The sequence below is a fragment of the Podarcis melisellensis genome, assembly GCF_964234715.1.
Source record: "Podarcis melisellensis genome assembly, chromosome: 4".
NCBI lineage: Eukaryota > Metazoa > Chordata > Lepidosauria > Squamata > Lacertidae > Podarcis > Podarcis melisellensis.
In genome coordinates this window covers 104682518-104710400 of record NC_138531.1, presented here as the reverse complement: position 1 = coordinate 104710400, position 27883 = coordinate 104682518, and the positions used below count along the sequence as shown (strand labels likewise).

General features: G+C 48.0%; 1 protein-coding gene across 1 annotated transcript; it reads left to right on the top strand.

The window, feature by feature from the left end:
- Positions 1-193: 193 nt before the first annotated feature.
- LOC309369100 (uncharacterized protein) lies at positions 194-26506 on the top strand. The gene is made up of 6 exons (XM_081909768.1): positions 194-206; positions 3909-4397; positions 4597-4678; positions 4960-5042; positions 8378-8504; positions 23649-26506. Exons 2-6 carry the CDS (start codon positions 3996-3998, stop codon positions 25241-25243), a joined length of 2289 nt encoding a protein of 762 aa, XP_081765894.1. The 5' UTR covers positions 194-206; positions 3909-3995; the 3' UTR covers positions 25244-26506.
- Positions 26507-27883: the final 1377 nt, after the last annotated feature.

Here is a 27883-nt window from a genome sequence, read left to right as displayed (position 1 = left end):
TGAGGTTCAGGAAGGCGAGAGAGGGCTGAGTGTGGGGGGGGGGGGTACTGGCCTTGCAAGGGTTAAAGGGAACCGAGCTGCCTTCCTAGAGAGGACAGGAAGCAAGGGGGGCAGGTCCTCCAGAGCCAAGGCCCCCCCCTCCCCAGTCCTTCCCTGCTTCTATGTCTCTCCTGCAAGGGCTGCCTCGCTGTCTCTCCTGGGATCTGGTGAGTCTCCCCTCTCTCTGGGATCTGGTGGGGGTCCCAGGGCTGCAGCAGGGGAGGAGGCCTGGGGGGCCAGATCTGCTCCTGCAGGGGGGGGGGCCCAAGTCAGGGGGGAGGGGAGGGTCCTGCCAGGGAGGGGCCAGGGCTGCCACGCTCTCCTTCCTGCAGAGCAGAGGATCCCAAACTCATCTGGCCTCCCCCCCCTTCAGAAAAAATCACCTTTCTTTAAACAAAGGAGTCCCTGGGACTTTACCTCTGTGTGACGTCGCTCATCGTCATTGCAGAACAGAGGGAAGATGTGCAAGTGGTTTTCCAAAGCTGGACGAGGAGGTGGGCTAGACCCCCCCCCCCAAAAAAAAAGGTGGGAAAGAGAGGCCAGGAATAAAGAGAGGGATCCCAGCCCAGAGTCTGGCTGCTGCATTGGGGACCAGTTTCCCAGTGTCTCCCAGGGCAGCTCCCCACGGAGGCCACCTCAGCAATCCCCTCGCACCCAGAGCAGGGCATCCCAGGACCCCATCCTCTCTCTCCCAAAGGGATTGTTGCTGGCAAAGCAGCCGGAAATGGGCACTGCTACTCACTGAGCCTCCGGGGACCTGGGCATCAGTGGCTGTGTGTGTGTTCAGCCATCTAAGAGAATAATAATACTAACTTACCCTCCTAAATTTCAAGTGAGATGTCTTTGGCCCCGTCCACTTGGCCCTCAGGGAGTTGGCCAGATACATACCTGGCCCTTGGAGCAAAGGAAAAGAGACCCCACCCCAGGAGTCTGCTTTCTTTGTCTTCTCCTCCTCCTCCTCCTCCTCCAGAAACCTCATGGTTTGGCCTGTGGTGCAATCCAGCCCTGGTTCTAATAATAATAATAATAATAATAATAATAATAATAATAATAAAATACTCCACCCACTCTTGGTGTCTCCCAATAGAATACTAAAAACAGTATGAAACATCAAACATTTAAAACTTCCCTAAACAGGGCTGCCTTCAGATGTCTTCTAAACATCAGATAGTAGTTTATTTCCTTGACATGTGATGGGAGGGCATTCCACAGGGCGGGTGCCACCACCGAGAAGGCCCTCTGCCTGGTTTCCTGTAACCTCTTTCCTCGCAATGAGGAAACCGCCAGAAGGCCCTTGGTGCTGGACGTCACTGTCCGGACAGAACAATGGGTTATACTACAGGTATACTGGACTGAGGCCGTTTAGGGCTTTCAAGGTTAGCAGCAACTCTTTGAATTGTGCCTGGAAATGTACTGGTAGCCAATGTAGGTCTTTCTGGATTGGTGTTTTGTGGTCACGGAGGCCACTCCCAGTCACCAGCTCCCAGTCTAGCTACCGCATTCTGGATTGCGGTAGTTGTAGTTTCTGGGTCACCTTCAAAGGTAGCCCCACGTAGAGTGCATGGCAGTAGTGCAAGCGGGAGATAACTAGAGCATGCAGCACTCTGGCGAGACAGTCAGCTGGCAGATAGGGTCTCAGCCTACGTACCAGATGGAGCTGGTAAACAGCCACCCTGGACACAGAATTGATCTGCAGCTCGATGGACAGATGTGAGTCCAAAATGTCTCCCAGGCTGCGCACATGGTCCTTCAGGGGCACAGTTGTCCCATTCAGGAGCAGGGAGTCCTCCACACCTGCCCACCCCCTGTCCCCCCAAAACAGTACTTCTGTCTTGCCAGGATTCAACCTCAATCTGTTAGCCTCCATCCATCCTCCAACCGCTTCCAGACACTCACACAGGACCTTCACCGCCTTCACATGTTCTGATTTAAAGGAGAGGTAGAGCTGGGTATCATCCGCATACTGATGAACACCCAGCCCAAACCCCCTGATGATCCCTCCCAGTGGCTTCATATATATGTTAAAAAGCAAGGGGGAGAGGACAGAACCCTGGGGCACCCCACAAGTGAGAGCCCAAAGCTCTGAAGACTCATCCCCCCCCCCACCACTTTTTGGACTCGGCCCAGGAGGAAGGAGATTAACCACTGTATGACAGTGCCCCCAGCTCCCAGCCCCTCTAGCCGGTCCAGAAGGATGTCGTGGTTGATGGTATCAAAGGCCGCTGAGAGATCCAGCAGAACTAGGAAGCAGTTCTCACCTTAGCCCGCCAGAAATCATGAACCAGCGCGACCAAGGGAATTTCAGTCCCATGGTGAATCCCGACTGGAAGGGATCCAAATGGTCCGCATCCTCCAGGTGTGCCTGGAGTTGTTCAGCAACTACTCGCTCAATCACCTTGCCCAAGAATGGGAAATGTGAGACTGGGCGATAGCTGGCTATATTGTTGTTGTTGTTGTTTAGTCGCTTAGTCGTGTCCGACTCTTCGTGACCCCATGGACCAGAGAACGCCAGGCACCTCTGTCCTCCACTGCCTCCCGCAGTGGCTATATTGGCCTGGTCCAAAGATATTTTTTTAAGAAGCAGTTTAATAGCTGCCTCTTTCATCGGGTCTGGGAAGGCTCCCTCACAGAGGGAAGCATTCACCACCCTGCAGAGCCCATCGCCCAGCCATTCCCGGTTGGCTTTTATGAGCCAGGATGATCAAGGAGGCAGGTGGTCAGTTTCACTTGTCCAAGCAGCCTGTCCACATCCTTGGAGGCAACCTGACTAGACGGGACTCTAGCACTCTCCCACCCTGGCCCTGCTCCCATGGTGGAGTCTACCTCTTTCCAAATCTGAGTGACTTTAACTGCAAAAAACTTTGCCAAATCATTGCAGGAGATCTCAGGGTCCTTTTGAGGCCCCAATGACGCAGGTGGTTCCACTAAGAGTCTCCTGGTGTTGTTTTCTGCAGATGCAATAGAGGCAGTTTAGACAGCCATCGTCACTTGGTAGGCTCGACGTTGAGCTCTAACCCATATCTGGTCAGGTTCAGAGTGTGTTTTCTGCCACCGACACTCTAGCCATCTCAGTGATTGTTTCACCCCCCTCAGATCCGGGGAAAACCATGGGGCTGTCCAGGCTCCATGCAATCGAAGAGGTCGATTTTGAACCAGGCCATCGATAGCCTGGGTTAACTCCACATTCTAGGGGCCACATGGAAATCAGCTGAAAGGCCATCAACATGGGATAAAACATCCCCTCCTCCTTTCTGGAAACCATTTGGATCCATTAAGTGGGTGATCCAGGGGTGGGCCATCCGAATTGGTCCCTCCTCCCTGCAGAGGGAAAGGGTTGTGGAGAAGTCCAGTTGCACTAGGAAGTGATCCGACCATGACACTTCTTTTGTTTCAGTTTCACTTCATGTCAGATCACCCACATCCATAGAGGTGAACATGCCAGGTCAAGTCCTCCATCCAAGTCGTGGTCTTATGAATCCTTGACCTGGCATTGCACAGCAGCCCCTTCAGGTCACGTGGGTCTCCCTTGCTGATTCCAGTATCCACCCGGTCAAGACCAGACCCGGAGGCAGGGATAGTCCTCAAACAATGACTAAACTTGCCTCCTCGGTAATGACGTGGTCTGGTCATAGTGTAACTCCTCCTCCTACCCGTGATCACTGTGACTGGGTGTCCCAGTACATCCCCTCCCCCTGTGGAGCCTGCCCCTGCCATTCTGTTGGCTGGGGCCCACTCCCAGACAGCCCATACCCTCTCACCTAAAGAAGAAAGCTATACAAACTATATAAAACTATATCAACTATGCAAAGAATAAAAATATTAACTAATAATAATAAAAACAATTCTTTAACAATGCATTTGCTTTGTAGGATTGGCTAGAGCTTCTCATTAAGACAGAACTTGGCAGAAGACCAAAGGGTTCCTTCCGATCTCTCAGAGGCTTCCTGAGAGCACAGATGGATGAGCAAGACCCAGCTGGCCCTGAAGAAGGAAGAGGCCATGCCAACCAAACTGGGAGCAGTGGGGGATTCTGGGAAAACTCTGTGAAGAAGATCCTGGGTGAGGAGGACACCCTCCGCTCAGAGGTGCAGAGCCAGCAGTTGAGGCAGTTCTGCTGCCAGGAGGCCAAAGGACCCCGAGAGGTTTGCAGCCGACTCTACCACCTTTGCCGTCAGTGGCTGAAGCCAGAAAGGCACACGAAAGCTGAGATGCTGGACCTGGTGATCTTGGAGCAGTTCCTGGCTGTCCTTCCACCGGAGATGGAGAGCTGGGTGAGGGACTGTGGAGCGGAGACCAGTTCCCAGGCGGTGGCCCTGGCCGAAGGTTTCCTCCTGAGTCAGGCAGAGGAGAGAAAGCAGGTGAGAGAGACTTTCCTCTGGATACTCCCAAGGGGCTCCAAACAGGATGGAGAACATCCCATAATGCTCTACTGTTGGCCCATCCTTTTCCTGGGAAGGCATCCATGGGATGAGATCTAACACCCTTAAACTTCTGTCCTTGTCATTCTCTTTCTAACATTTCTCGCCATTCATTCTCTGTTTGGAATCGCTCTTCCAGAAAAGGGATCATTTTGCAGAAATGGACCTGGATTCCTGTGAGGCAGAGAGGCCTCCGTTGGACACCAGAGAGAGGCCACTGGGTAAGGAGGAAGGTGGCTTTTCTCTGTTTGGTCTCATTCTGTTGGTTTTCCAACTAATCTGTGAGTTCTTTTTTTGGGGGGGGGGGGAGAACAGTTGGGAACAAGGGTCCAAAGGAAGGGAGAAATAGTTTTGCACAACTAACATGAAATGGGCACAAACGTCCAACTGCACTCAGCAGGTAAGGCTTTCTGAAAGGCCCATCTGTAGTTAGAGATGCCCTGTTTCACCTGTGAGAGAAGCAGGCACTCCTGGCATCCTGCTTATCTTTTTTCTCTTGCAGGTGACAGAATGATGCCGGCAAGACCTCCTGATCCGCCTTTTCATGGGGGCAGAAGGGGAACAGCGGCTGTGGAACCAGATCAGGTCAGGGGAAGCTGCCTTGTGGGGACAGAGGCTGAGGGATGGAGCAATGTCATGGACTGGTTGGGCACAGAGGAATGGTGGGAGGAAGCAGCCGGGCAACCAGGAAGGGAAGACATCTCAGACCCCACGGAGTGGAGGTGGAGTAAGGATGTGCGGTCAGAGGGGGAAGAGGGAGAAGCCTGGGAAGAGGAGGTGTCAGAAGCTGAAGGGATAACAGGGCTTAGTGAGCTGGGAGACTCTGAGGCAGAATGCAGTGCAGAATCAGAGGCAGAAGAGGAAGAAGGCGAGTGGGAGGAGGAAGGTCGGGAGGGAGAGGTGAGTTAGAAGAAGGAGGAGCCTCTGGGGGCTCCCTCTCCTTCTGCCATAAGCCACCTTCCCTGCTTGTCTCTCAGAGCCCAGAGACTTCTGACAATGGAGGAGCAAAGGCAGGCTGCACACTGGCGCACTGTTGGATCGCTTGCCAGAAACCCCAGGGGGGGGGGGCTTGGAAAGCTGTGGGGAGGTGGGGGCCTTCACTCTTGGCAACTGCTTTTGTGGAGGAAGACACTGTCTTAAAATTCTACTCAATATTGATCCAGAGCAGAACTCCAATGTATAGTTACCAGAGTGAAAACGTAAAGACGTTGCAGGATCCCCCAAAATAGACCAGAGGCAACTGTATTTCATCCGGCAGAGCTTTACTGCTACTGAAGGCAAAGGAGCATAATGGTCCCACATCCAAAACGTTCAGGATTGGCCCTGTTCATAAGAAATCCAGTTGCAGCAGACTTAACTGAAATTTCCCACAACTTATAATACATTTAAACCTGAAGACTCAGCATACTATGTACAGAACACCAGAAGGAAGAGAGAGAGAGAGGAAGAGAGAGAGAGAGAGAGAGAGAGAGAGCGCGCGAAAGAAAGAGAAACCCAGGCTCCTTCTGGCCTCTTCTTATAGTCAGCATGACCTTGACAGAAGAGATGACAGAACCACTTTAACCCAGCTGTACTCAGGTTCTCTGAAGGAATAACCCAAACATCAGGTGATGTCTCTGCTTTTTAAGTGCTGTCTAGGTTTGTCATTGCTTTTTTCCGAAGAAGCAGGCGCCTTTTAATTTTGTGACTGCTGTACTCAGGTTCTCTGAAGGAATAACCCAAACATCAGGAACCTTCTGCTTGTTTCTTTTACGCAGAGAAGCTTCCGGAATCCTCTTGAATTAATTAGTATTGTTGTTTTTGTTTAGTCATTCAGTCGTGTCCGCCTCTTCGTGACCCCCTGGACCAGAGCACGCCAGGCCCTCCTGTCTTCCACTGCCTCCCGCAGTTTGGTCAGACTCATGCTGGTAGCTTCGAGAACACTGTCCCACCATCTCGTCCTCTGTCATCCCCTTCTCCTTGTGCCCTCCATCTTTCCCAACATCAGGGTCTTTTCCAGGGAGTCTTCTCTTCTCATGAGGTGGCCAAAGTCTTGGAGCCTCAGCTTCACGATCTGTCCTTCCACTGAGCACTCAGGGCTGATTTCCTTCAGAATGGAGAAGTTGGATCTTCTTCCAGTACATGGGACTCTCAAGAGTCTCCTCCAGCAGCAGAATTCAAAAGCATCCGTTCTTCGGCGATCAGCCTTCTTTATGGTCCTGCTCTCACTTCCATACATCACTACTGGGAAAATCATAGGTTTAACTATACGGACCTTTGTTGGTAAGGTGATGTCTCTGCTTTTTAAGTGCTGTCTAGGTTTGTCATTGCTTTTTTCCGAAGAAGCAGGCGCCTTTTAATTTTGTGACTGCTGTCACCCTCTGCAGTGATCATGGAGCCCAAGAAAGTAATATCTCTCACTGCCTCCATTTCTTCCCCTTCTATTTGCCAGGAGGTGACGGGCCCAGTGGCCATGATCTTTGTTTTTTGATGTTGAGCTTCAAACCATATTTTGCACTCTCCTCTTTCACCCTCATTAAAAGGTTCTTTAATTCCTCCTCACTTTCTGCCATCAATGTTTTGTCATCTGCATATCTGAGATTGTTGATATTTCTTCCGGCAATCTTAATTCCGGTGAGGGATTCATCCAGTCCAGCCTTTCGCATGATGAATTCTGCATATAAGTTAAATAAGCAGGGAGACAATATACAGCCTTGTCGTACTCCTTTATAGGAAATATCAATATCAGATCCATACTTTCTGCACTATGAAATGCCAAGTGACAGACCCTCCGGGAATGAGCTGCTCATTACGCCTGAAACTCAGCCAAGATTGTGAATATTGTGTTCTTGCTGATAAAGAGTTAACTCCGGCTGTGAAGTGTGGGATTTCCTGCCCAGATAACTCTGTGACACCAGCCTTGTGAATGTCGACAGTAGGATTCATCTGAAGTTGCAGTTTTCATGGAATCCTAGAGTTGAAAGGGACCCCAAAGGTCATCAAGTCCCACCCCCTGCATTGCAGGAATCTCAGCTGGATCACCCAAGAAAGATGGCCATCCAAACTAGGCTTCTTGTATTTCTGTATTCATCACTGAATGCTAAAACAGGCTTCTAAGCAGTGGACAGACAATTACAAATAGTGTCCAGGATTTACCTAGCCAGCCCCATCTGCTGCTAAATGGGGCCTGCCCCCCACTCCTCCCCCTCTCCATGCCCCCATGAACCCCTTGAATTTGGCTCTAGGGCACTGGGAGGGAACCTCCCCAGAACAACTCACGAGGAGAGGAGAAAGGGGATCCTCCCATCGGGGAAACTGGAATTCTTGCGTAGGCAGAATAACGTGGAAAACATAAGCTGGAGAACCACCTATTTGCACAAAGACAAATACCCGTAATTAAAAGCAGAATAAAATAATTGAATTTAAGCATTAAAATAGCTACCCATAATTAAAATGTGCAGCAAAGCAATCCTACTGAAATAACGCAGCAGAATTAGATAAACTAACAGGAAGGATTCAAAACCGTCGAGACCAGAAATTCACGGAAGACTGGAGTAAATTTACGGACTATATGAAAAGTAATTGTGAAGAACAGACGACGTTTGTAGGGTTGCAAGAAGTTTTGTGAGGAGTATTATTAGAAGTATGGAAAAAATGGAGAAGGGGGAGGATGATTTGTTAAGAGATGTAAAGGCAATATAAAGTTAAGAAATGCATAAGAAGTGGTGGAAATGGTGGATCATCAGAGGTGCTGATGGAAGTCCAAAAAGATTGTATGAGGGATAAGTTTTGTGGTACATTGTATAATTTATTAGTTAAAATTAAAAATATATATATAAAAAGAAATAGCACAGCAATTTAGAGGAAGGAAACCACAGAGCATTGTGTAGCAGATCATATTTCTGCTGTCTAAGAGGAGGACATTTCCCTTTTTCTTTTAGGGTCCAATGTGCTTTGAAGATGTTGCTGTTCATTTCACGGATGAGGAGTGGGCGTTGCTGGATCCTGACCAGAGAGCTCTGCATAAGGACGTCATGGAGGAGAATCGTGGGATCGTGGCCTCTCTTGGTAAGGCTCCCTGTGGGATCGTCCTATCTGCCTGGAAATTCAAAAAATACCTCTATGTGACAAACCTCACATATTTTCACAGAGCTCAACAGCGCCCCCTACTGTTGGAAAAACGCCCAGGAAGGCCACCACCTTCCCAAGACACTGGGGTGTCTCTCCGGTGGTCTCTCTCTGGCTGTAAATCTTCCTCAGTCCAGAGAGACCAGTGATAAGCGACCCCTCCCTCCTGAGAGGAGTATGCTCGTCTTCTGGCATCTCATTGCAGAAGAAAAAGACAATCAGTAGCTATAAACTACTTTATTTACAGTCCATATATACAGAGAACCCACCAGCATGTCCGCTCTCTCTCAGCAGCAGTACAGAACAACATCTCACACAGAAGTGAAAGTGACTTCTGTCGCAGTCCCCAACAGTACCGAGACTCCCTGTCTCACGCTCTCAGACACTCACGTGATATAAACAACCATAGTGCTACTTGCTGACCAGCTGGTGAGATAAAGATCCTAACACCTACAACACCTGGGAACCTAACACCCCCCCCCAATAAACAGTAAATTACAGTTCTTTTCTGAGAACCATCTTCCTCCAGTTCTGCCTCTTTATACCACGGTTGGGCTGGTCTGAACTGCCCAGGCCATTTTAAATGTCAGCTTCAGAGTTATTAGGAAAGATAAGTAGCTTCTGTCAGGTTTTCTGTTTTTGTTTTCTTGGGTTGACCCAAGAGACGCCTGACATTGGCGATGGACATACGACCATGGACATACGACCATGGACATACGCCTGACATTGGTGATGGACATACGACCCTGAAAGTGGCTAGGTTCCTGGTCGCTGTCCTTACCCAAAAGCGACGCCAAGGAGCACTACAAGCTAACTGTCAGGGTTTCTGGGAGAGAGGAGGAGATGACAGAGGAGACGGAGAGCGAGTGGGAGGAGGGGCAGAAGGATGAGGAAGAAGATGACGGAATTCTAAGGGAATCCACGAGTCTGAGCAGCGAGTCAGAGGATTCTCAAAAGGGGGTTACCTTAATCAAGCAAAAGGGAGGAGAAGGGAGAAGCGGAGAGGAGCCCAGTGGAAGACAGACGCAGCAAGAGGCGTCTCAGCTGGAACGGAGTAAAGGGGGTGGAGTCGTCAGCCTCTCGGAGGGAGCAGGATTAGGAGAGAACAGAGAAAGGGGGTTGGAGCAAGGTGTTCAGCCGGAAAGGGTGGAGAGCAGAACAAAGGGTGGTGTAGCGGTCGAAAGAAAGGTCAGGAGCAACGTACGCGCGCCAAGTTCAAACGTAGAGGCGCGCGGAAGTGGAGAGAGCTCAGGGGAGGAGCCCGGCCCCAAAGCCAGAAGGAGGGGGGAAGAGGCGGCAGAGGATTCAGCCTCAGGCGAGTCACGGAGAGAGGGAACCCAGGGGGGCAGGAAGACCCTGCGGAAAAGAAAGGAGAGGAAGAGGTGGTCTAGAGCCAGGCTATTAAGTTGGTGTGGAAGAGGGGAGGAGTCAGAGGGGACTTCAGCGGTCTAACGTGACAGACGTACGGCCACAATGCTGAACTGTATGAGAAGCAGAAATCTTCAATAAACTTTTCCTGTAAATAAACTGCAACGGAGTGAGGTCTCTTGTGAGCTGGGACCCATCCTGGGTGGCCGAGACAGTAAGTCCCCTCTCTGAAAGCAAAAAATTTTTTTTTGCGAAGCTCACGAACGGGAGCAGCCATGAGCGCTGAGGAGCAGCTGGTTGCACTGCGGGATCAGGTTACCGCTCTCACATCGGCAGTCATTGCTTCGCAGAAGAAGAATGACGACTTGGAGAAGACGTGCCAGGATTTGCAGGCAAGGTGGGAACACGCGGACAGGGCGGGGGCCCCAGGATCCAGAGCGGAGGGCATTGCGCTTGGACGGCGGGGGGGTGCCCTGGTTCCGCATTTTAATGGCAACTTGCAAGACTATCCCAATTTCAGAGCGGACGTCGTGTATGCACTGCATTTACTCCGTCACGATTTTAAAGATGAGGAGGAGAAAGTGGGGTTCATTGTTTCGCACCTGCATGGGGAGGCCAGGGCTTGGCTACGCAATCTGTGGCGCGAAGATGGACCGGCCCGTCGCAATTCAACTGCGTTCATCAAAGCGATGGATTCTTGTTTTCAATCCTCTGTGGATGTGGACATTGCGCGCCGTCAAATGCACGGGCTGAGGCAGGGGAAAGCGACTGTGCGCCAATACCACTCTAAATTTTTTGCATTGCTCACCGCCTTAGATTGGCCAAAGGACAGTAAACCGGTCAGAGATCTTTTTTGGGAGGGATTGAGCCCCCCCATCAAGGATGAGATCGCTAGGGGGGACAGACCCCAGACCCTAGAAGACGTGGTGCAACGGGCTTTAGCTATTGGAATTCGACATGAGGGACGTCCGTGGCACGAGGAGGACGGGCCCCAAGCGCGTGCGCAAGCGAGGACTCTCCCTTTTGTGCACAGGGATTTCAGCCGTGCGCACCCCTCGCCAATGGGGAAGGACAGCGAGGAGCCAATGGAGATTGGTGGTGCTAGGGCTCAGAAGCCATCCCAGAGCCCTGTCCCTGGTGCAGCCAAAGCGAAGCCTCCTAGAGGAACCAGGAAGTGTTACATCTGTGACAGTGCGCACCATATGGCGAAAGAGTGCCCCCAGAGGCTCCAGAAGCACACTGCGGCACTGGCAACTGTGACAGCAGAGGTGCAACCAGGGGAGCGACTTCAGGGAAACGACAGTGCCTGGCTGGAAGCAGAGCTCCTGGGGCTCAGCCAGGCGGATCTGTAGACAAGCCCCCAGCATCGCCGCAGAGCGTGGACCCTTTGCCTCCCAAACCGGCAGTTCTGCTCACAGCAACACTCCAGCTGCCTGATGGGAGACTCCTCGAGGTTCCAATAACGATCGATTCGGGAAGCAACGCCGACTTCGTGGGACTGCAGTTCGTTAAGCAGCACAACATGGCGCTCCTGCCTGCAACGACGCCTCTGAACGTGGTCACGGTAGACGGCAGGAAGTTGCTGGGAGGGCAAGTGGTGCAGCAAACCCCTCCCATGCTGATGCAGATTGGCAACCATCGAGAACTTATTAGTTTCAATGTCACCCACTTATCGGACACGCCCATCGTGTTAGGCATGAGTTGGCTGGAGAGGCACAGTCCCGCGGTTGCGTGGTATCAGCGGCAGATCACCTTTTGTTCATCGTATTGTGCTCAGCATTGCTTTCAGACCGATCAGGGAGGAGAAGCCGAGCAGCAGTTGCATCTGGGTATGGTGCAAACAGTGCCTCACAAGTACCAGGACTTCTTGGAGGTTTTCTGTGAGAAGGAAGCTGACAAGTTGCCGCCTCACAGACCTTACGACTGCGCGATTGATTTAGTGCCAGGGGCGCAACTGCCTGCTGCCAAGCTGTACTCCATGTCGGAGGACGAAATGCAAGAGCTTCGGGAGTTCATAGACCATAACCTCAAGCGCGGTTTCATCCAGGAATCTAAAGCAGCGGGAGGCAGCCCTGTTTTCTTTGTGAAGAAGAAAGACACGCCCCAAAAAAGGCTTATAGTGGATTACAGGTTCATAAACAGCTTGACTAAGCCCAAAGCTTTCCCCATGCCCAAGATTGACGACCTTTTAGCGACCGTCAGGAGGGGCAAGATTTTCACCAAGCTGGACCTACGTGGAGCTTACAATCTCATCCGCATCCGGAAAGGAGATGAGTGGAAGACCGCCATGTTCACCCCTCTGGGCACATACGAATACAGAGTCATGCCTTTCGGCCTCCAAAATGGCAGCCACGTTTTTCAAGCATTTATGCACCACGTGCTAGCAGGTCTCCTCTACAAAAAGTGTGTCTGCTTTCTCGACGATATCCTGATTTTCTCGGAATCGCCGGAGGATCACGATAAGGACGTGAGGGAGGTCCTGCAGAGGCTGAAGGAACACAGGCTGTACGCCAAGTTGGAAAAATGCCAGTTTGATGTCAGAGAGGTTGATTTCCTTGGCTACAAGTTGTCCGACGAGGGACTGGCCATGGACAGGGCTAAGGTTCAAGCGCTGTTGGACTGGAAAAGCCCTCGAAATCGGAAAGAGGTCCAGAGGTTCATCGGCTTTGCCAATTTTTACCGCAAGTTTATTAAAGGCTTTGCGAACGCGACGGCGGCTATCACTGACACCCTCAGTTCCAAGAAGAAGAAGTTCGTCTGGACCGAACAAGCGGAGCGGTCCTTCCGGACGCTTAAGGGTCTTTTCGCCTCCGAAGAGCAGCTGCTCCACGTGAATCCCGGCAGACCCATGCGGGTAGAGACCGATGCGTCAGACAGAGCGGTTGGGGCCGTTCTTTTGCAAGAGGATTCACAAGGCAACTGGAGACCGGGTGCGTTCTACTCCCGGAAGCTCAGCAAGACGGAGCGCAATTATACCATATGGGACAGGGAGTTGTTGGCCATTCATGCAGCTTTCAAAGCGTGGCGACACTTCTTGATAGGAGCCAAGCACACGGTGCAGGTCCGCACGGATCACAAGAACTTAGAGTATTGGCGGACGGCTAAGTTGCAGACCCAGCGACACATGCGCTGGGCGGAGTTCTTCGCGGACTTCGACTTCAAAATAGAATACATCCCAGGAGACTCCAATGTTATTGCAGACGCGCTATCCCGAAAGCCGCAATACTTGGAGGAAGCAGCTCCAATCGCAGCAAAGCACATTTTCGCACCGCAGGCGTGGACGTGCGCTACCATCGCAGTCGACCTGGACGCGGTGCGACGCGCGTTGCAAAGGGATCAGTTTGCACAGTCTAAGATGGAGGAACTACGCGGAGGGTCGCGAGACAATGATGAGTTTCAATTGCAAGATGGACTTTTGACTCGTAAGGGTGCCCTTTACGTGCCCACCGACGAGCTTCGAGCCAAGGTTCTGCAACAATTGCATGACGCCCCTAGTGCAGGCCATTTCGGCAAAGAGAAGACGATGGAGTTGGTGGCTAGAGACTTTTGGTGGCCCCAGATGAGAGGAGAGGTGGCGGACTACGTCGCCAGGTGTGATATCTGCCAGAGGTCCAAACCAGTGCACCAGAAGCAGGCGGGATTGCTAGAACCGCTGGAGACACCGCAGCAACCGTGGGAGAGGGTAGCGTTGGACTTTGTTACAGACCTGCCCAGCTCCAGAGGTAAGACGGCGGTGTTAGTGGTGGTGGACTTGTTCACCAAGATGGCGCACTTCATCCCTTGTGCCAAGGTGGCGACGGCAGAACAGACCGCAAAGCTCTTCATCGATCACGTCTTCAGAGTGCATGGCCTTCCGCAGTCCGTCTTGTCCGACAGAGGGCGCCAGTTTGTTTCCACTTTCTGGCGAAAGCTTCTGGGCATCTTGCACGTCAAAATCAACCTGACATCGGCGAGGCATCCACAAACCAACGGTCAAGCGGAGAGGGTCAACGCGATCATGCAGCAGTACCTGCGGTGCTACGCCAACCAGCGACCTGCGGCGTGGGTGGACTATCTGCCGATGGCTGAATTCGCCTACAACAACACGAAACACGCATCCACCGGGGTGACGCCTTTCTTCGCGAACAATGGCCGTCATCCCAGGACCTTCCCGAGATTTGCGGCACCAGGAGGGGGGGGGCCTCAAGATGCCGACCAGTTTGCAGCGGAGTTGCAAGAGGTGCACGAGGAGCTGCGGAGACATTTGGAGCTGGCAAAACAGGTGTATAAGGTGCAGGCCGATAAGCACAGGAGGGCGGGAGAGGACATCCAGGTTGGGGACTGGATGTGGTTAGCAGCCCACGCGATGCCGGCCAGGTCATTGGCCAAGAAGAAGTTAGGACACAGGCAGCTAGGGCCATATCAAGTTGAGGCTAAGATCAATCCGGTGGCTTTTCGTCTAGCCCTTCCGGAGGGTTCCAGGGTGCACCCGGTCTTTCATAGGTCGGTGCTCACTCCCTACAAAACCCCACACAGGTTTCAAGAGTCAGGAGCACCCCCAGAGCCACGTAGGAGGGCGCCTGAGAGGGGGGAATCGCCAAGACCAGAACCTCTTAACGAGGTCACCGAGATACTGGACTCGAGATGGGGGGAGGAGGGAGTTGAATATTTTCTCGCCAGGGAAGGCACTCCGGCCTCTGCCAATAGCTGGGTGCCGGGTTACGCGTTGGACGAACCCCTGTTGAAGGAGGAGTTCCATGCACTTTTTCCGCACAAGCCCATGCCCGAGGAGTATTTTGATGATTGGCTTTTCACGCCCACTTTGTCGGACAGCACGTTCGAGGGTTTCTCCTCGCCCGAGGGCCATACGCCCGAAACAAGCCCGACCAGGGATCCGAGACTGGGGGGGGAGGAGACAGGCCCTTGTTGGTGGGTGGATCAGCCAAGGGAGGCATGGAGTCAGAGATGGATGGTAGGTCCTTGGCAGGCAGCGCCAGGAGAAACAGTGATGGAGGAAGAGACTGTGATGTCTTTGGGTGGGGAACCCGAGTTCGAACACACATATACGGAGCTGCCAGAGGAGAACGTTGAAGTGGACAACCTGTATCCTGAACCGACCCCGGAAGAACCACGTTTTCCTCAACCTGCACCCGGCGAGCGGGAGGGGGGAAGGGGGGGCTTCGAGGGGGGGATGGATGTCAGGGTTTCTGGGAGAGAGGAGGAGATGACAGAGGAGACGGAGAGCGAGTGGGAGGAGGGGCAGAAGGATGAGGAAGAAGATGACGGAATTCTAAGGGAATCCACGAGTCTGAGCAGCGAGTCAGAGGATTCTCAAAAGGGGGTTACCTTAATCAAGCAAAAGGGAGGAGAAGGGAGAAGCGGAGAGGAGCCCAGTGGAAGACAGACGCAGCAAGAGGCGTCTCAGCTGGAACGGAGTAAAGGGGGTGGAGTCGTCAGCCTCTCGGAGGGAGCAGGATTAGGAGAGAACAGAGAAAGGGGGTTGGAGCAAGGTGTTCAGCCGGAAAGGGTGGAGAGCAGAACAAAGGGTGGTGTAGCGGTCGAAAGAAAGGTCAGGAGCAACGTACGCGCGCCAAGTTCAAACGTAGAGGCGCGCGGAAGTGGAGAGAGCTCAGGGGAGGAGCCCGGCCCCAAAGCCAGAAGGAGGGGGGAAGAGGCGGCAGAGGATTCAGCCTCAGGCGAGTCACGGAGAGAGGGAACCCAGGGGGGCAGGAAGACCCTGCGGAAAAGAAAGGAGAGGAAGAGGTGGTCTAGAGCCAGGCTATTAAGTTGGTGTGGAAGAGGGGAGGAGTCAGAGGGGACTTCAGCGGTCTAACGTGACAGACGTACGGCCACAATGCTGAACTGTATGAGAAGCAGAAATCTTCAATAAACTTTTCCTGTAAATAAACTGCAACGGAGTGAGGTCTCTTGTGAGCTGGGACCCATCCTGGGTGGCCGTGACACTAACTAAGGTGTAGTATGCCATTCTATTTTATAGTATTTTATTGTTATAGTGGTGTTTTAGCGGCTGTTTTTTCCCCCACGTGCACAAGCTATTATTTATGTGTTGTTTTTACCTGTATGGGCCTATGGCCGTAATAAATATTGTTGTTGTTGTTGTTGGCGATGGAGGGGAAGCCATGACTGGGCCAAACAAAATCTGTCCCAGAGAAGAGCCAGGCTTATTGAGTCTCAGGTAGTAGTTGCAGTGATAATAATAGTAGTCATTTTTATTTATCCCCTGCCCATCTGGCCGGGTTGCCCCAGCCACTCTGGGTGGCTTCCAAGACATACATACACATGAAACATTTATAATAACTATCTGGTCCCATATAAAAAATACATTAACTTTAAATGAACAGCTAGTGGCTAAAATCGTGGAAACATTTTAAAAAGTGTGTTTCCGAGGTTTGATGGCTCATAGCACCACTTTTTTCGGAGTGATACCATAGGAAAGATAATTTGATGAAGAATGCAATGCAATAACTTTTATGAAGGAGTATTTATTAGAACAGCAGTCATAAAAAAGAAATGTGAAACACATAGAAAAAGGGAGATATACAGAAATTCTCACCATGTCATTTAATACTGACTTTGGTAACCTTTAGCTTTAATTCCGGCCTTACAACACCTTCCCATGGAGTGAAGCAAGATTTTTAGTTCTGCAGCTGTAATAATGTGAAACCAAGATGGAATTATTATTAATAATAATAATAATAAAATTTTATTTGTACCCTGGCCTCTGCAGCCAAGACCAGGCTCAAGGTGGCTAACAACCAGTAATAAAAACAAGTTGATTAAAATACAATTTAAAAGATTAAGATACAACATTAAAACATTAGGATGCAGCCTCTTCACAGGAGGACAAAGGAAAAAGAAAGAGGGGGAGGGAATCAAACTGATTCTAAGCCAAAGGCCAGGTGGAACAACTCTGTCTTACAGGCCCTGCGGAAAGAAATCAGATCCCGCAAGGCCCTGGTCTCATGAGGCAGAGCGTTCCACCAGGCCGGAGCCAGTGCTGAAAAGGCCCTGGCTCTGGTTGAGACTAATCTAACTTACTTAGGGCCCAGGACCTCTAGGGTGTTGCTATATATGGACCTTAAGGTTCCCCATGGGGCATACCAGGAGAGGCGGTCCCGTAGGTACGAGGGTCCTAGGCTGTGAAGGGCTTGAAAGGTCAAAAGCAGCACCTTAAGTCTGACCCTGTACTCCACCGGGAGCCAGTGCAGCTGGAAAAGCACTGGGTGAATATGCTCCCATGGCAGAGACCCCGTGAGGAGCCTCGCTGCAGCATTCTGCACCTGCTGGAGCTTCTGGGACAGCTTCAAGGGCAGCCCCGCATAGAGCGAATTACAGTAGTCAAGCCTGGAGGTGACCATCGCATGGATCACTGTGGCCAGGTCGGGGCGGGAAAGGTAAGGGACCAACTGCTTGATGCGGCGAAGGTGGGAAAATGTCACCTTGGCTGTTGTTGTAACCTGCGCCTCCATGGAAAGGGAGGCGTCAAGGATTACACCCAAACTCTTAACGGAAGGCAATGGCAAGAGAAGGGAGTTGGTCCCTCATCCCCTCATTTCGCTTGGGCTATTCCCAGGCCATTCCAGCAGTGGAATAGGATTTCACATTCAGGCTCAAGTATTTGATTTATGTATTTGGGGGCATTGACGTTCCCATTAATGACACAAATTCTGCCCACACCTTTTGCTATCATACAACCCCAGATCATCACACTGTCTGGGTGTTTCACGGTCGGTGTAATGCAAGTAGGATGTAAATCTTCTCCCATTCTCCTCCTCGAGTATTTCATGCCCTCACTACCAAGCAAGGAGATTAGGGTCTCATCACTCCCAATAACACTGTCCTGTTGTTCCGCTGTCCAGTTACCATCTTTTCCACCTTGGCTTGAGAGATAATGGCTTTTCCCTTGGAATTCTAGCATTTAGACCAGTCCTTGCACTCAGCTTCACCTTCCATTGCCCCATGTCATCTTGTAAACACCCAGATGATTTTCTTCTGTCCTGTAGGCACGGTCTCTTCATCCTTTGATCGTCACTTGCTGTTGTGCACCTTTTCCTGCCTTTACCAGTCTGATTTTGTAGTGACTGAATCTCCTTATGTTGTTGTTTAGTCGTGTCCACTTCTACATGACCCCCTGGACCCGAGCACACCAGGCCCTCCTGTCTTCCACTGCCTCCCGCAGTTTGCTGAAACTCATGTCTGTAGCCTTGAGAACACTGTCCAACCATCTCGTCCTCTGACGTCCCCTTCTCCTTGTGCCCTCCATCCTTCCCAACATCAGGGTCTTTTCCAGGGAGTCTTCTCTTCTCATGAGGTGGGCAAAGCATTGGAGCCTCAGCTTCAGGATCTGTCCTTCCAGTGAGCACTCAGGGCTGATTTCCTTCGGAATGGATAGGTTTGATCTTGCAGTCCATGGGAGTCTCCTTTAAAAAAAAAGAAAAGATATTTATTAAAGTTTCAAAAAAATATTACAATAATAAGAAGAAGAGTAAAAAAAAAAGAAACAAAGATAGATAATACTTTATTCGGCTATAAGCCCACAAGATAAAACCAATCAATAAATAAAATAGCATTTTACATTCTAAAATATCTACTAAAATATTTCAGCGCATAATCTCCTTCACGTTACATACAATCTCTAGATGTACCGTATTGTGGCCTTGAATATAAAGATGGTGGATAGAGTTTACTAGATTTTTAATAGTCATGCAGCATCCATGAAGTCTTTTATATGAAAGAACTGAATTCAGGAATCTTGCAACCTGTAATGTTCTATAAGAGTCAATGTCCTGGAGTAGATAGGCTAGATGTAATTCAGGTGGTTTAGCAACAGTTTCCAAAATGATTGAACGCAGAGTCCTTGATCGGGAAACAATATATAAAGGACAATTAAACAAGATATGATAAAGGGATTCTATTGATTTGTTGTCACATGTGCATAAAACAGAGGTTTTTCCCACTAGAAAATCTATTGCTCAGTACATTGAGGGGAATACATTAAATCTGGCTCTAACAAAAGCGAATCTATGCGACGCAACCGATAAGGTATACAGATATCGAGGTATCTGGGACATAAATGTAATGCCCTGATTTATCGGGGAACATGTACCTCCACCTGTAGTAAGATTTTGTTGCTAATCAACCTCCTCCAATCTTTGTTTGATGACCTTTTTAGCTGTAATTAGATCTAAATTTAGTCTATCGGAAGGAGCGATTCCATAAGACAACAGTTTGGAATGGATTTTTGTGGCTGGTAAATTCATCTCTCCAAAGGCACTGAATAAGATGGTAATTGGGCAATTTATGCCAAAGGGACAGCCAGTAATTAAAGGCATGTCTCCACATCAGGTTCTCTAGGGAGGGGGTCTTAGGTTCTAAGCGAATAGCCGAGTTGCTTACACAGGAGGGTAGTTTCAAAAGGCGTCTGAGAAAAAGATTTTGCAATGTCACCAGAGGCATGAGGTTTACAAAGGCGCCCCATAAAGGGACCGCATAGGCCATAGTTGCAACCACTTTTGCACTATAAACTTTTAAGGCGGATGGAGCATGCATAGCCCCCTCTGTAAAGAAAAAGCGTAATAGAGCGTAGATAAGGGCTTTGTCCTTATTTTGTAAGTATGTGATATGCGCTTTCCATCCCATATTATACTGGAAGTAAATTCCTAGATATTGAAATTTGTAGACTTGTTCAATTGGCTTCCCCTCGAGTTCCCACCTATACAATTTACGACTGCTGGAAAAAATTAGGACTTTAGATTTGGAATGGTTAATAATAAGTAAGTTTCTTTGGCAATATAACGCGAAGATCTTAAAGGCCCTCCTCAAACCGATTCTTGAATATGAGAGGATCACCGCATCGTCAGCGTACAATAGTAAGGGGCAGCGATAGTCTGCAAGCCTGGGTGCATGAATGGTGGTTTGGGCCTCAACTAGGGGAGTTCTCATGTCACTAATATAGAGGTTAAAGAGATAGGGGGCAAGGATGCACCCTTGTTGTACCTCCTTATTTATTGGTACAGAGTTTGTGAGATCGCCCTCAGGTGCTAACCTCACCCTAGCGGCTGATTTGGTCTAAACCCGGCCTGTTCATGGCCTATCAGATTGGAATCTTCGGCCCATTGGGTTAGTCTGGTTAGCAGGAAGCGAGTATAGATTTTTCCGATGATTGATAATAAACTGATATTACGATAGTTTCCCGGGTCCTCTGGTGGTCCTTTTTTATATATAGGAATTATGATGGACTCCTTCCATGATTTAGGTATCTGGCCCGTGGCATTAATTGCATCAAAGATTTTTGCAAGAATTTTGGCCCACCATGCTGGGTGTTGTTTAATAGCTTCCGCCGGGATCAGATCGGGCCCTGGGGCTTTATCAGTTTTCAGTTTCTTCCTTATCACTTAAAACAATTAGAGTAGAGAGCGGCGACACACAAACGGGGGTTCCCACAGAGCTTTCCGAGCAGTTTTTCTTAATATGTCTTTGGCTTAGCTCAGCCTGCCTGCCAGTGAAGTGTTTCCCAGCAGCTGCAGAGATCCTTTCTCGTAAAAGTAATAAAAAGCTGATAAAAAAGTTGATAAAAGTAATAAAAAAGCTGATAAAACTGGTAAAAGCTAATATAAACTAATAAACTAATAAAAACCGCACCACTAACGCGGAGCTCAAATCATTGCTTCCTCTAACGACGCCATCTTGGATCCATGTTTAGCAATTAAATCAACTATTTCCTCCGGGTCAGTATCTGGCCATATGGGCAAGTGACATGAAAGAGTATCACAATGAATGTTAGAGATAACTGTCTGGGAGAAATATTTTCTTAGAAATTGTTCCCATGTCGGAGCTGGTATAACCGTCAATGGGTATTTCCTCAATCTTTTGTTGATTAAATTCCAAAAACCACGAGAGCTGCGAAGCTTAGAGGCAGCAATCAGTGCTTGCCAACGTCTTAGCTGCCATTCATGCTTGGCTGACTTCTGTGCCTGTTTGTAAGCAATTTTGTCCTGCAAGTACTCTGGGGGGAGAGTTTCAGCTCCAGAAGATTTATATCTGTTGTAGATACAACAGAGAGAGAGTCTAGCTTGCTTACATTTGGAATCAAACCAAGGTGCACCGAACCTGGGTTGATCTCGGTTAACCAGGTGAGTCGGCATCGTAAAGAAGCTAGTTAAATCTACAGAGAGGTGGGAGAACCACTCCAATATCCTATTTGGTTCAGACAACTCCGCCACTGAAACAATGAGGGGTTCGGAGATATTCCTCTGGAATAATTCTGCGTATTTTTGGGCCTGTTTCATAGACCATTTAATGCTTCTTACTTGAGCTGCGGCATTTAAACCTACATGAATTGGGTGTGAGCCGCTAACCGGGTGCCAGTCAAGCGTTAGCTTGGCCGCTAGAGGTAGGTGGTCACTGGATTGTACATTGTCTACTTTAAAAAAAAAGAAGTTTGAGAATAGGTCTTCTGAAACTAGAAGGTAGTCTAGGACACTATTTGATGTTGTGCCCAAATGAGTGAATTCTCCTGGCACGTCCGGAGGGCAATTGCCTTTCAAAATGTTCCAATTCATACGAATGGCCAATTGATAAAGAAGGACTCCCACCTCATTCACTCTGATGTCCTTAGATCTTCTTGATGTAAAAGAGATTAAATCAGATTTTGGGTAGGGAGGAGGTACCCACCACTTGGCCTTGATTATCCCATCCCAATTGGCGGCTGTACGTGCATTAAAGTCGCCACCCATTATCGATGGAATGTTAGGGTACATAACATAGCGTGCCAATAAATGATCTTCCAGAGAATCCCATCTATAATGGAGGTCTGATATAAGACCACCTGGAGGAAGATAAACATTGGTGATTAATAGGGAGAATTTTTCGCTTGAAATCAGACCTGTAAAGGCAAAAGGAGGAAAAGTCTGAACTAGCGAGAGTTTAGCGCTCATTTTAAGCGATATGGCGATTGCAAGACCACCTCTGGACCGGCCACCTTTTTGGGCTCCTTTGCAACTCGGGGGAGCGCAAATGGTGCCCGCCGAGTCCCCACGTTGGCAGGCTTCTTCCGCATGAGATTTTTAAAGGGTCCCCGCTGTGCCGCAGCGGTGAGACCCGATCCTGCGGAGCTAATCCCTCCGAAGCTCAGAGGGAATCCGCCATTAATCGTTGGCAATGACCCGGAAGTCCTGATTTTTAAATGCTTTATGTGCTTTGACCTTATCATACCACAAATATGCATGCCACCCAAATACATTATTAAAACCTTCTAAATCCAAAATGGCTGTGTTTTCAAGAAGCAGCCATTCTCTCAGCCAGCAAAATGTAGCTGATTCATAATAAAGTTTGAGGTCTGGCAGGGCAAATCCACCTCTTTCTTTTGCATCCGTTAGTATTTTAAGTTTTATTCTGGGCTTCTTGCCCTGCCAGACAAATCTAGAAATATCTCTCTGCCACTTCTTGAAACAGTCCCTTTTATCCAAAATTTGCAAAGTTTGAAACAAAAACAACATTCTTGGCAATACATTCATTTTTATCGCAGCGATACGGCCTAGCAATGAAAGCTTCAAATTTGTAAATCTTTTTTCACTTCCGTCCAGCATTTTTCATAGTTATATTTAAATAAATTCACATTCTTAGCAGTCATATTAACCCCCAGGTATTTCACTTTCTTAACCAAAGTTAAACCTGTCTCCCTCTGAAACCTCTCTCTCTCAATCACTGTTAGATTTTTCTCTAAAACCTTGGTTTTTAACTTATTCAACTTAAATCCTGCAGCCTGACCAAATTCTTGAATGAGTTCCAATACTCTTTTAGTACTAGATTCTGGCTCCTGTAATGTCAATACTAAGTCATCTGCAAATGCTTTCAATTTGTACTGTTTGGCTCCGACTTAACCAATTGGTCCCTTCTAATCATATTTAACAGGACCTCCAGGACCGATATAAAAAGAAATGGGGAAATTGGGCAACCTTGTCGTGTCCCTTTCTCTATCTTAAATTCCTCTGTCACCACATTGTTAACAATTAGTTTAGCCTTTTGTTCAGAGTATATTACACTTATACCATTTCCAAAACCTTGACCAACCCCCATCCCCTGTAGGTTCTTCATAAAACTCCAGGAAATATTGTCAAAGGCTTTCTCCGCGTCCACAAATATCAAAACAGCCTTGGTGTTAATATTCACTTGTAATTTCTCTAAAATGTTAATTATGTTTCTCGTATTATCAGACAAGTGTCTGCCCGGGAGAAAGCCTGCTTGATCTTTATGTATCTCTTCCACTAGTACTTTTTTAAATCTTTTAGCCAAAATATCTGCGAAAATTTTATAATCCACATTAAGCAGATATGGGGCGGTAATTCTTAAGCTGTGTCAAGCTAAGCAAGTTGTGCTTCCTTTTTCTGGTTATTGCGCTATGACTTTTGATAGAATACAGATAATTACATTCTTCATTAAATTATCTTTCCATTGATACATAATTTTGTGGTATTACTCTAAACGAAGTCATGTTACGAGCCATCAAACATCTGAAATATACTTTTTTCCCCAAAAGGCTTCCACTATTTTGGCCACTACTGTATATCAAACAAATCAACATTCAACAATCCATTAGAATATATGAATAAAAATGTTGGTTAATGACAACCAACAAAGGCAATGAACAAAGGCCCAACTCCTTTCACTTCTTGATTTGTTCCTGAGGCTCTAATCCCTTTTTTGTCTCCATTGTAGATTTTGATAAATTGGAAAACAAGAACAAGGATGAACATGACAAAACCCCCAGAGAGGAGAAGCCATGCAAAATTTTGGAGTATGGAGCGAGCTGCAGTCAGAGCTCCCATTCCACTTCCCAACAAAGAATTCTCATTGGAAAGAAACCCTATCAGTGCGTGGAATGCGGAGAGAGCTTCAGTCAGAGAGGCCATCTCACTAAGCATCAGAAAATCCATACCGGGCAGAAACCCTATCAGTGCATGGAATGTGGAAAGAGTTTCAGTCAGAGTTCCAATCTCACTTCCCATCAGAGAATTCATTCAGGAGAGAAACCCTATCAGTGTGTGAAATGCGGAAAGAGCTTCAATCACAGTTCTGCTTTCACTAGGCATCAGAGAATTCATACAGGGGAGAAACCCTATCAGTGTATGGAATGTGGAAAGAGCTTCAGTCGGAGTTCCCAGCTCAGTTACCATCAGAGAAGTCATACAGGGGAGAAACCCTATCAGTGTGTGGAATGTGGAAAGTGCTTCAGTCAGAACTCCAATCTCAATTCCCATCAAAGAATTCATACAGAGGAGAAACCCTATCAGTGCATGGAATGTGGAAAGACCTTCAGGAAGAGAGGCCATCTCACTTCCCATCAGAGAATTCATACAGGGGAGAAACCCTATCAGTGCAGGGAGTGTGGAAAGAGCTTCAGCGACAGCTCCTCTCTCACTTCCCATCAGAGAATTCATTCAGGAGAGAAACCCTATCAGTGTGTGGAATGTGGAAAGAGCTTCAGTACAAGCTCCTATCTCACTTCCCATCAGAGAATTCATACAGGGGAGAAACCCTATCAGTGCATGGAATGTGGAAAGAGCTTCAGTGAGAGCTCCTATCTCACTAAGCATCAGAGAATTCATACAGGGGAGAAACCCTATCAGTGCATGGAATGTGGAAAGAGCTTCAGTGAGAGCTCCTATCTCACTAAGCATCAGAGAATTCATACAGGGGAGAAACCCTATCAGTGTGTGGAATGCGGAAAGAGCTTCAATCACAGCTCTGCTGTCACTAAGCATCAGATAATTCATACAGGGGAGAAACCCTATCAGTGTGTGGAATGTGGAAAGAACTTCAGTCGTAAGAGTGATCTCGCTTCCCATCGAAGAATTCATACAGGGGAGAAACCCTATCAGTGTGTGGAATGTGGAAAGAGCTTCACTTATAGCTCCCATCTCACTTCCCATCAAAGAATTCATACAGGGGAGAAACCCTATCAGTGCATGGAATGTGGAAAGAGCTTCAGTCACAGCTCCAATCTCAATTCCCATCAGAGAATTCATACAGGGGAGAAACCCTATCAGTGTGTGGAATGTGGAAAGAGCTTCAGTCAGAGCCACAATCTCAGTTCCCATCAAAGAATTCATACAGGGGAGAAACCCTATCAGTGCATGGAATGTGGAAAGAGCTTCAGGACGAGCTCCGATCTCAATTCCCATCAGAGAATTCATACAGAGGAGAAACCCTATCAGTGTGTGGAATGTGGAAAGAGCTTCAGTCACAGCCACAATCTCAGTTCCCATCAAAGAATTCATGCAACGGTTGGAAAAACCATTATCCAGCTTTAGGAGCCAGGCAAATCCGTACCTTGTTAACCAGGCCTTTGCCTAATTGACATCTAATGCCCTTTTAAAATGTGGTAGTGAGGGGGGTTACAGATGTATATTATGTGTTTTTATATTGTCTTTTTATGTTGTAACAGTCCTGAGACATGTGGGAACAGGAGTCGACTTTTAGAGGCTGAGGGGATTTTGCCCCCCATGATATATTTGAGGGGGGCACCCCCCCAGTTGATAGGCATTGCCATTCCAATGACCTGCATGCGTCATGTGATTGTGCAAGGCAGGCCTTACCTGGCCCCCCACCAATATTTTATTCAAGTTGGCACCACTGGGTTGAGTAGTATACAAATTAAATAAATACATAAATCACCTTCCTTTGCACATGTTCCAGCTTGTCAATATCCATATTTATTATCATTTTTAATATTTATGTGCCCTTCATCTGAAGATTTCACAACAGAAACATGCAGGATGAAAGCATGGCTTTCCCAAAAACAAGTAAAGCCAGAGAAATCTCTCCTCCCCTTTTTTTGGATGGAGTTACAAACTTTGTTGATCAGGGAACAGCTGTGGAAATAGTGTGTCTTGATTTCAGTAAGGCTTTTGACAAAGTCTCCAGTGATCTTTCTGTGAGAAACTGGTAAAATGTGGGCTGAACGAGGAAACTGTTAATGGGATTTGACTGACCAAACCCAAAGAGGAAAAAAAATATTCCTTCCAGTAGCACCTTAAAGACCAACTAAGTTAGTTCTTGGTATGAGCTTTCGTGTGCATGCACACTTCTTCAATGGCAGACCAACACGGGCAGACCAACATGGCTACCTATCTGTAACTCAAACCCAAAGAGGACTCCTTCATGGTTCCTCATCATCCTGGGGTGCTGCAGGGTTCAGTCCTGGGCCCGTTGTTGTTCAGCGTCTTTATGAATGAGTTGGATGAAGGAACTGAGAGGATGCTCATCACATTTGCGGACGACACCAAACGGGGAGCACAGGTCAATGTGGCAGAAGGCAGAATCAGATCAAGGGCAGGAATAGTACTACTTTATTCTACCTTGGTCAGGCCCCACCTAAAATCCTGTGTTCTATTCTGGGCCTCACAATTTAAGTATCCAAAAGGTGGGGGAACACAGTCCGTATTCCTTTTATAACACGTGGCCAATGTTTACTGAATACATAAATTGTGAAGACTGTTGCCGGAATCTACCCAGCACTCGTGGGAAAATGTGGCGTGATCTTTTAGAATAAGAGAGAGGGAGGCATCCTTTCGGCGATGATATACAGGTGGTACATGACACCAGTCAAGCTTGCAAAAATCTATCATTTGCCCGATAATCTTTGGAAGAATGGCAGATGAAGGTGATGAACTATATGGAACTGGCGGAAATGACTGGCAGAATCCGAGACCAGGGAGAAGAGTCGGTGGAAGAAGATTGGAAAAAAATCAAAGTATACTTACAGAAATATTGTAAAATTAATGAATGTTAGGAGGTTGTTGGAAAGAAGTTATTTGGCTTTAGTAGAAATGGTATTAAGAATTAAGTAAGAATAGATTGAATATGGTTAAAGGGTAAAATTTAAGGCTAAATGGCGTTAAGAAGAAGTTTGGATTTAAATTTGAGAAAGAGGGAAAGGACTTGCTGAAATAATTTAATTGGACTGGAATACAAAGAGGGAGGTTTGAGGAAGCCAAGGAAATAAGTAAATGTAAAATAAGGATATGAAAATATGGTTTTTATTCTTTTTTCCTTTTTAAATGTTTGTGTTTTTAAAATGCTTCTGTCTTTTTTGTTTTTCCCCAATATTTTTTTCCCTTTTTTATTGTAATTTTTTATTGTTTGTCTTTCGTTTCTCTGTATTTGTTAAACTTTAATAAATATTTATTAAAAAGAGAGAGAGATGGGAGAGAGGGATGATCGAGAGAAGATGGGGATGAGGAGAGGGGGGGGAGGGAGGGAGGGAGGGAGGGAGGGAGGGAGGGAGGGAGAAGTGGCTCTGATCTGAGTGGATCCTCCGCTCTGAGGAGAATATCTATGGAGCCAGAGGAAGGAGCCTCACAGCTGAGATGGGGAGACCATGTTGAGCGTCTGGAGGGAGTGAAGCTGGAGGGAGAAGCTGTGGGAAGACTCTCTTCTTCTTCTTCCGGGGTCTCCTTCCAGTCAGGAGGGGAGAGATCTTCTAGGAAAAGGAGATTCCCGAGTCCGTGGCAAGGGCTGAGAGGATCCTCTGGGTTTGGCATACAAAGGAAAATACCTCAGGGGAACCGAGGAAAAGTGGCCCCTCGCTGTGAAGGAAGCTGGGCTGTGTCAAAAGTACCTCACGGAAAGACCCCTCATAACTAAGTGAGGGGATGAGAGAGAAGCAGCAGAAAAAGACTTAAACCTTATACTGTAGTATTCACAGTGGTACCTCGGGTTAAGTACTTAATTCGTTCCGGAGGTCTGTTCTTAACCTGAAACTGTTCTTTTTTTAAAACAGATATTTATTAGTATTTTACAAAATGAAAAAAGAAAAAAGAAAAATACAAAATAAAAATAGATTAAAAACAATTCCATCTTTCCCACTTTCTTTCATTTGCTTATTTCCCGGACCTCCTCACACCTCCCTTTTTGTATTCCAGTTCAATTTGTTAGTTCAGCAAATCCTT

What these genes read in the sequence shown, in the direction of transcription:
- LOC309369100 (XM_081909768.1), top strand. Translation starts at nt 3,996, where the DNA reads ATGGATGAGCAAGACCCAGCTGGCCCTGAAGAAGGAAGAGGCCATGCC. An exon ending in CACCAGAGAGAGGCCACTGG is followed by an intron (nt 4,679 to 4,959) that starts GTAAGGAGGAAG and finishes TTTCTCTTGCAG; the next exon opens with GTGACAGAATGATGCCGGCA. An exon ending in TGGGATCGTGGCCTCTCTTG is followed by an intron (nt 8,505 to 23,648) that starts GTAAGGCTCCCT and finishes TCTCCATTGTAG; the next exon opens with ATTTTGATAAATTGGAAAAC.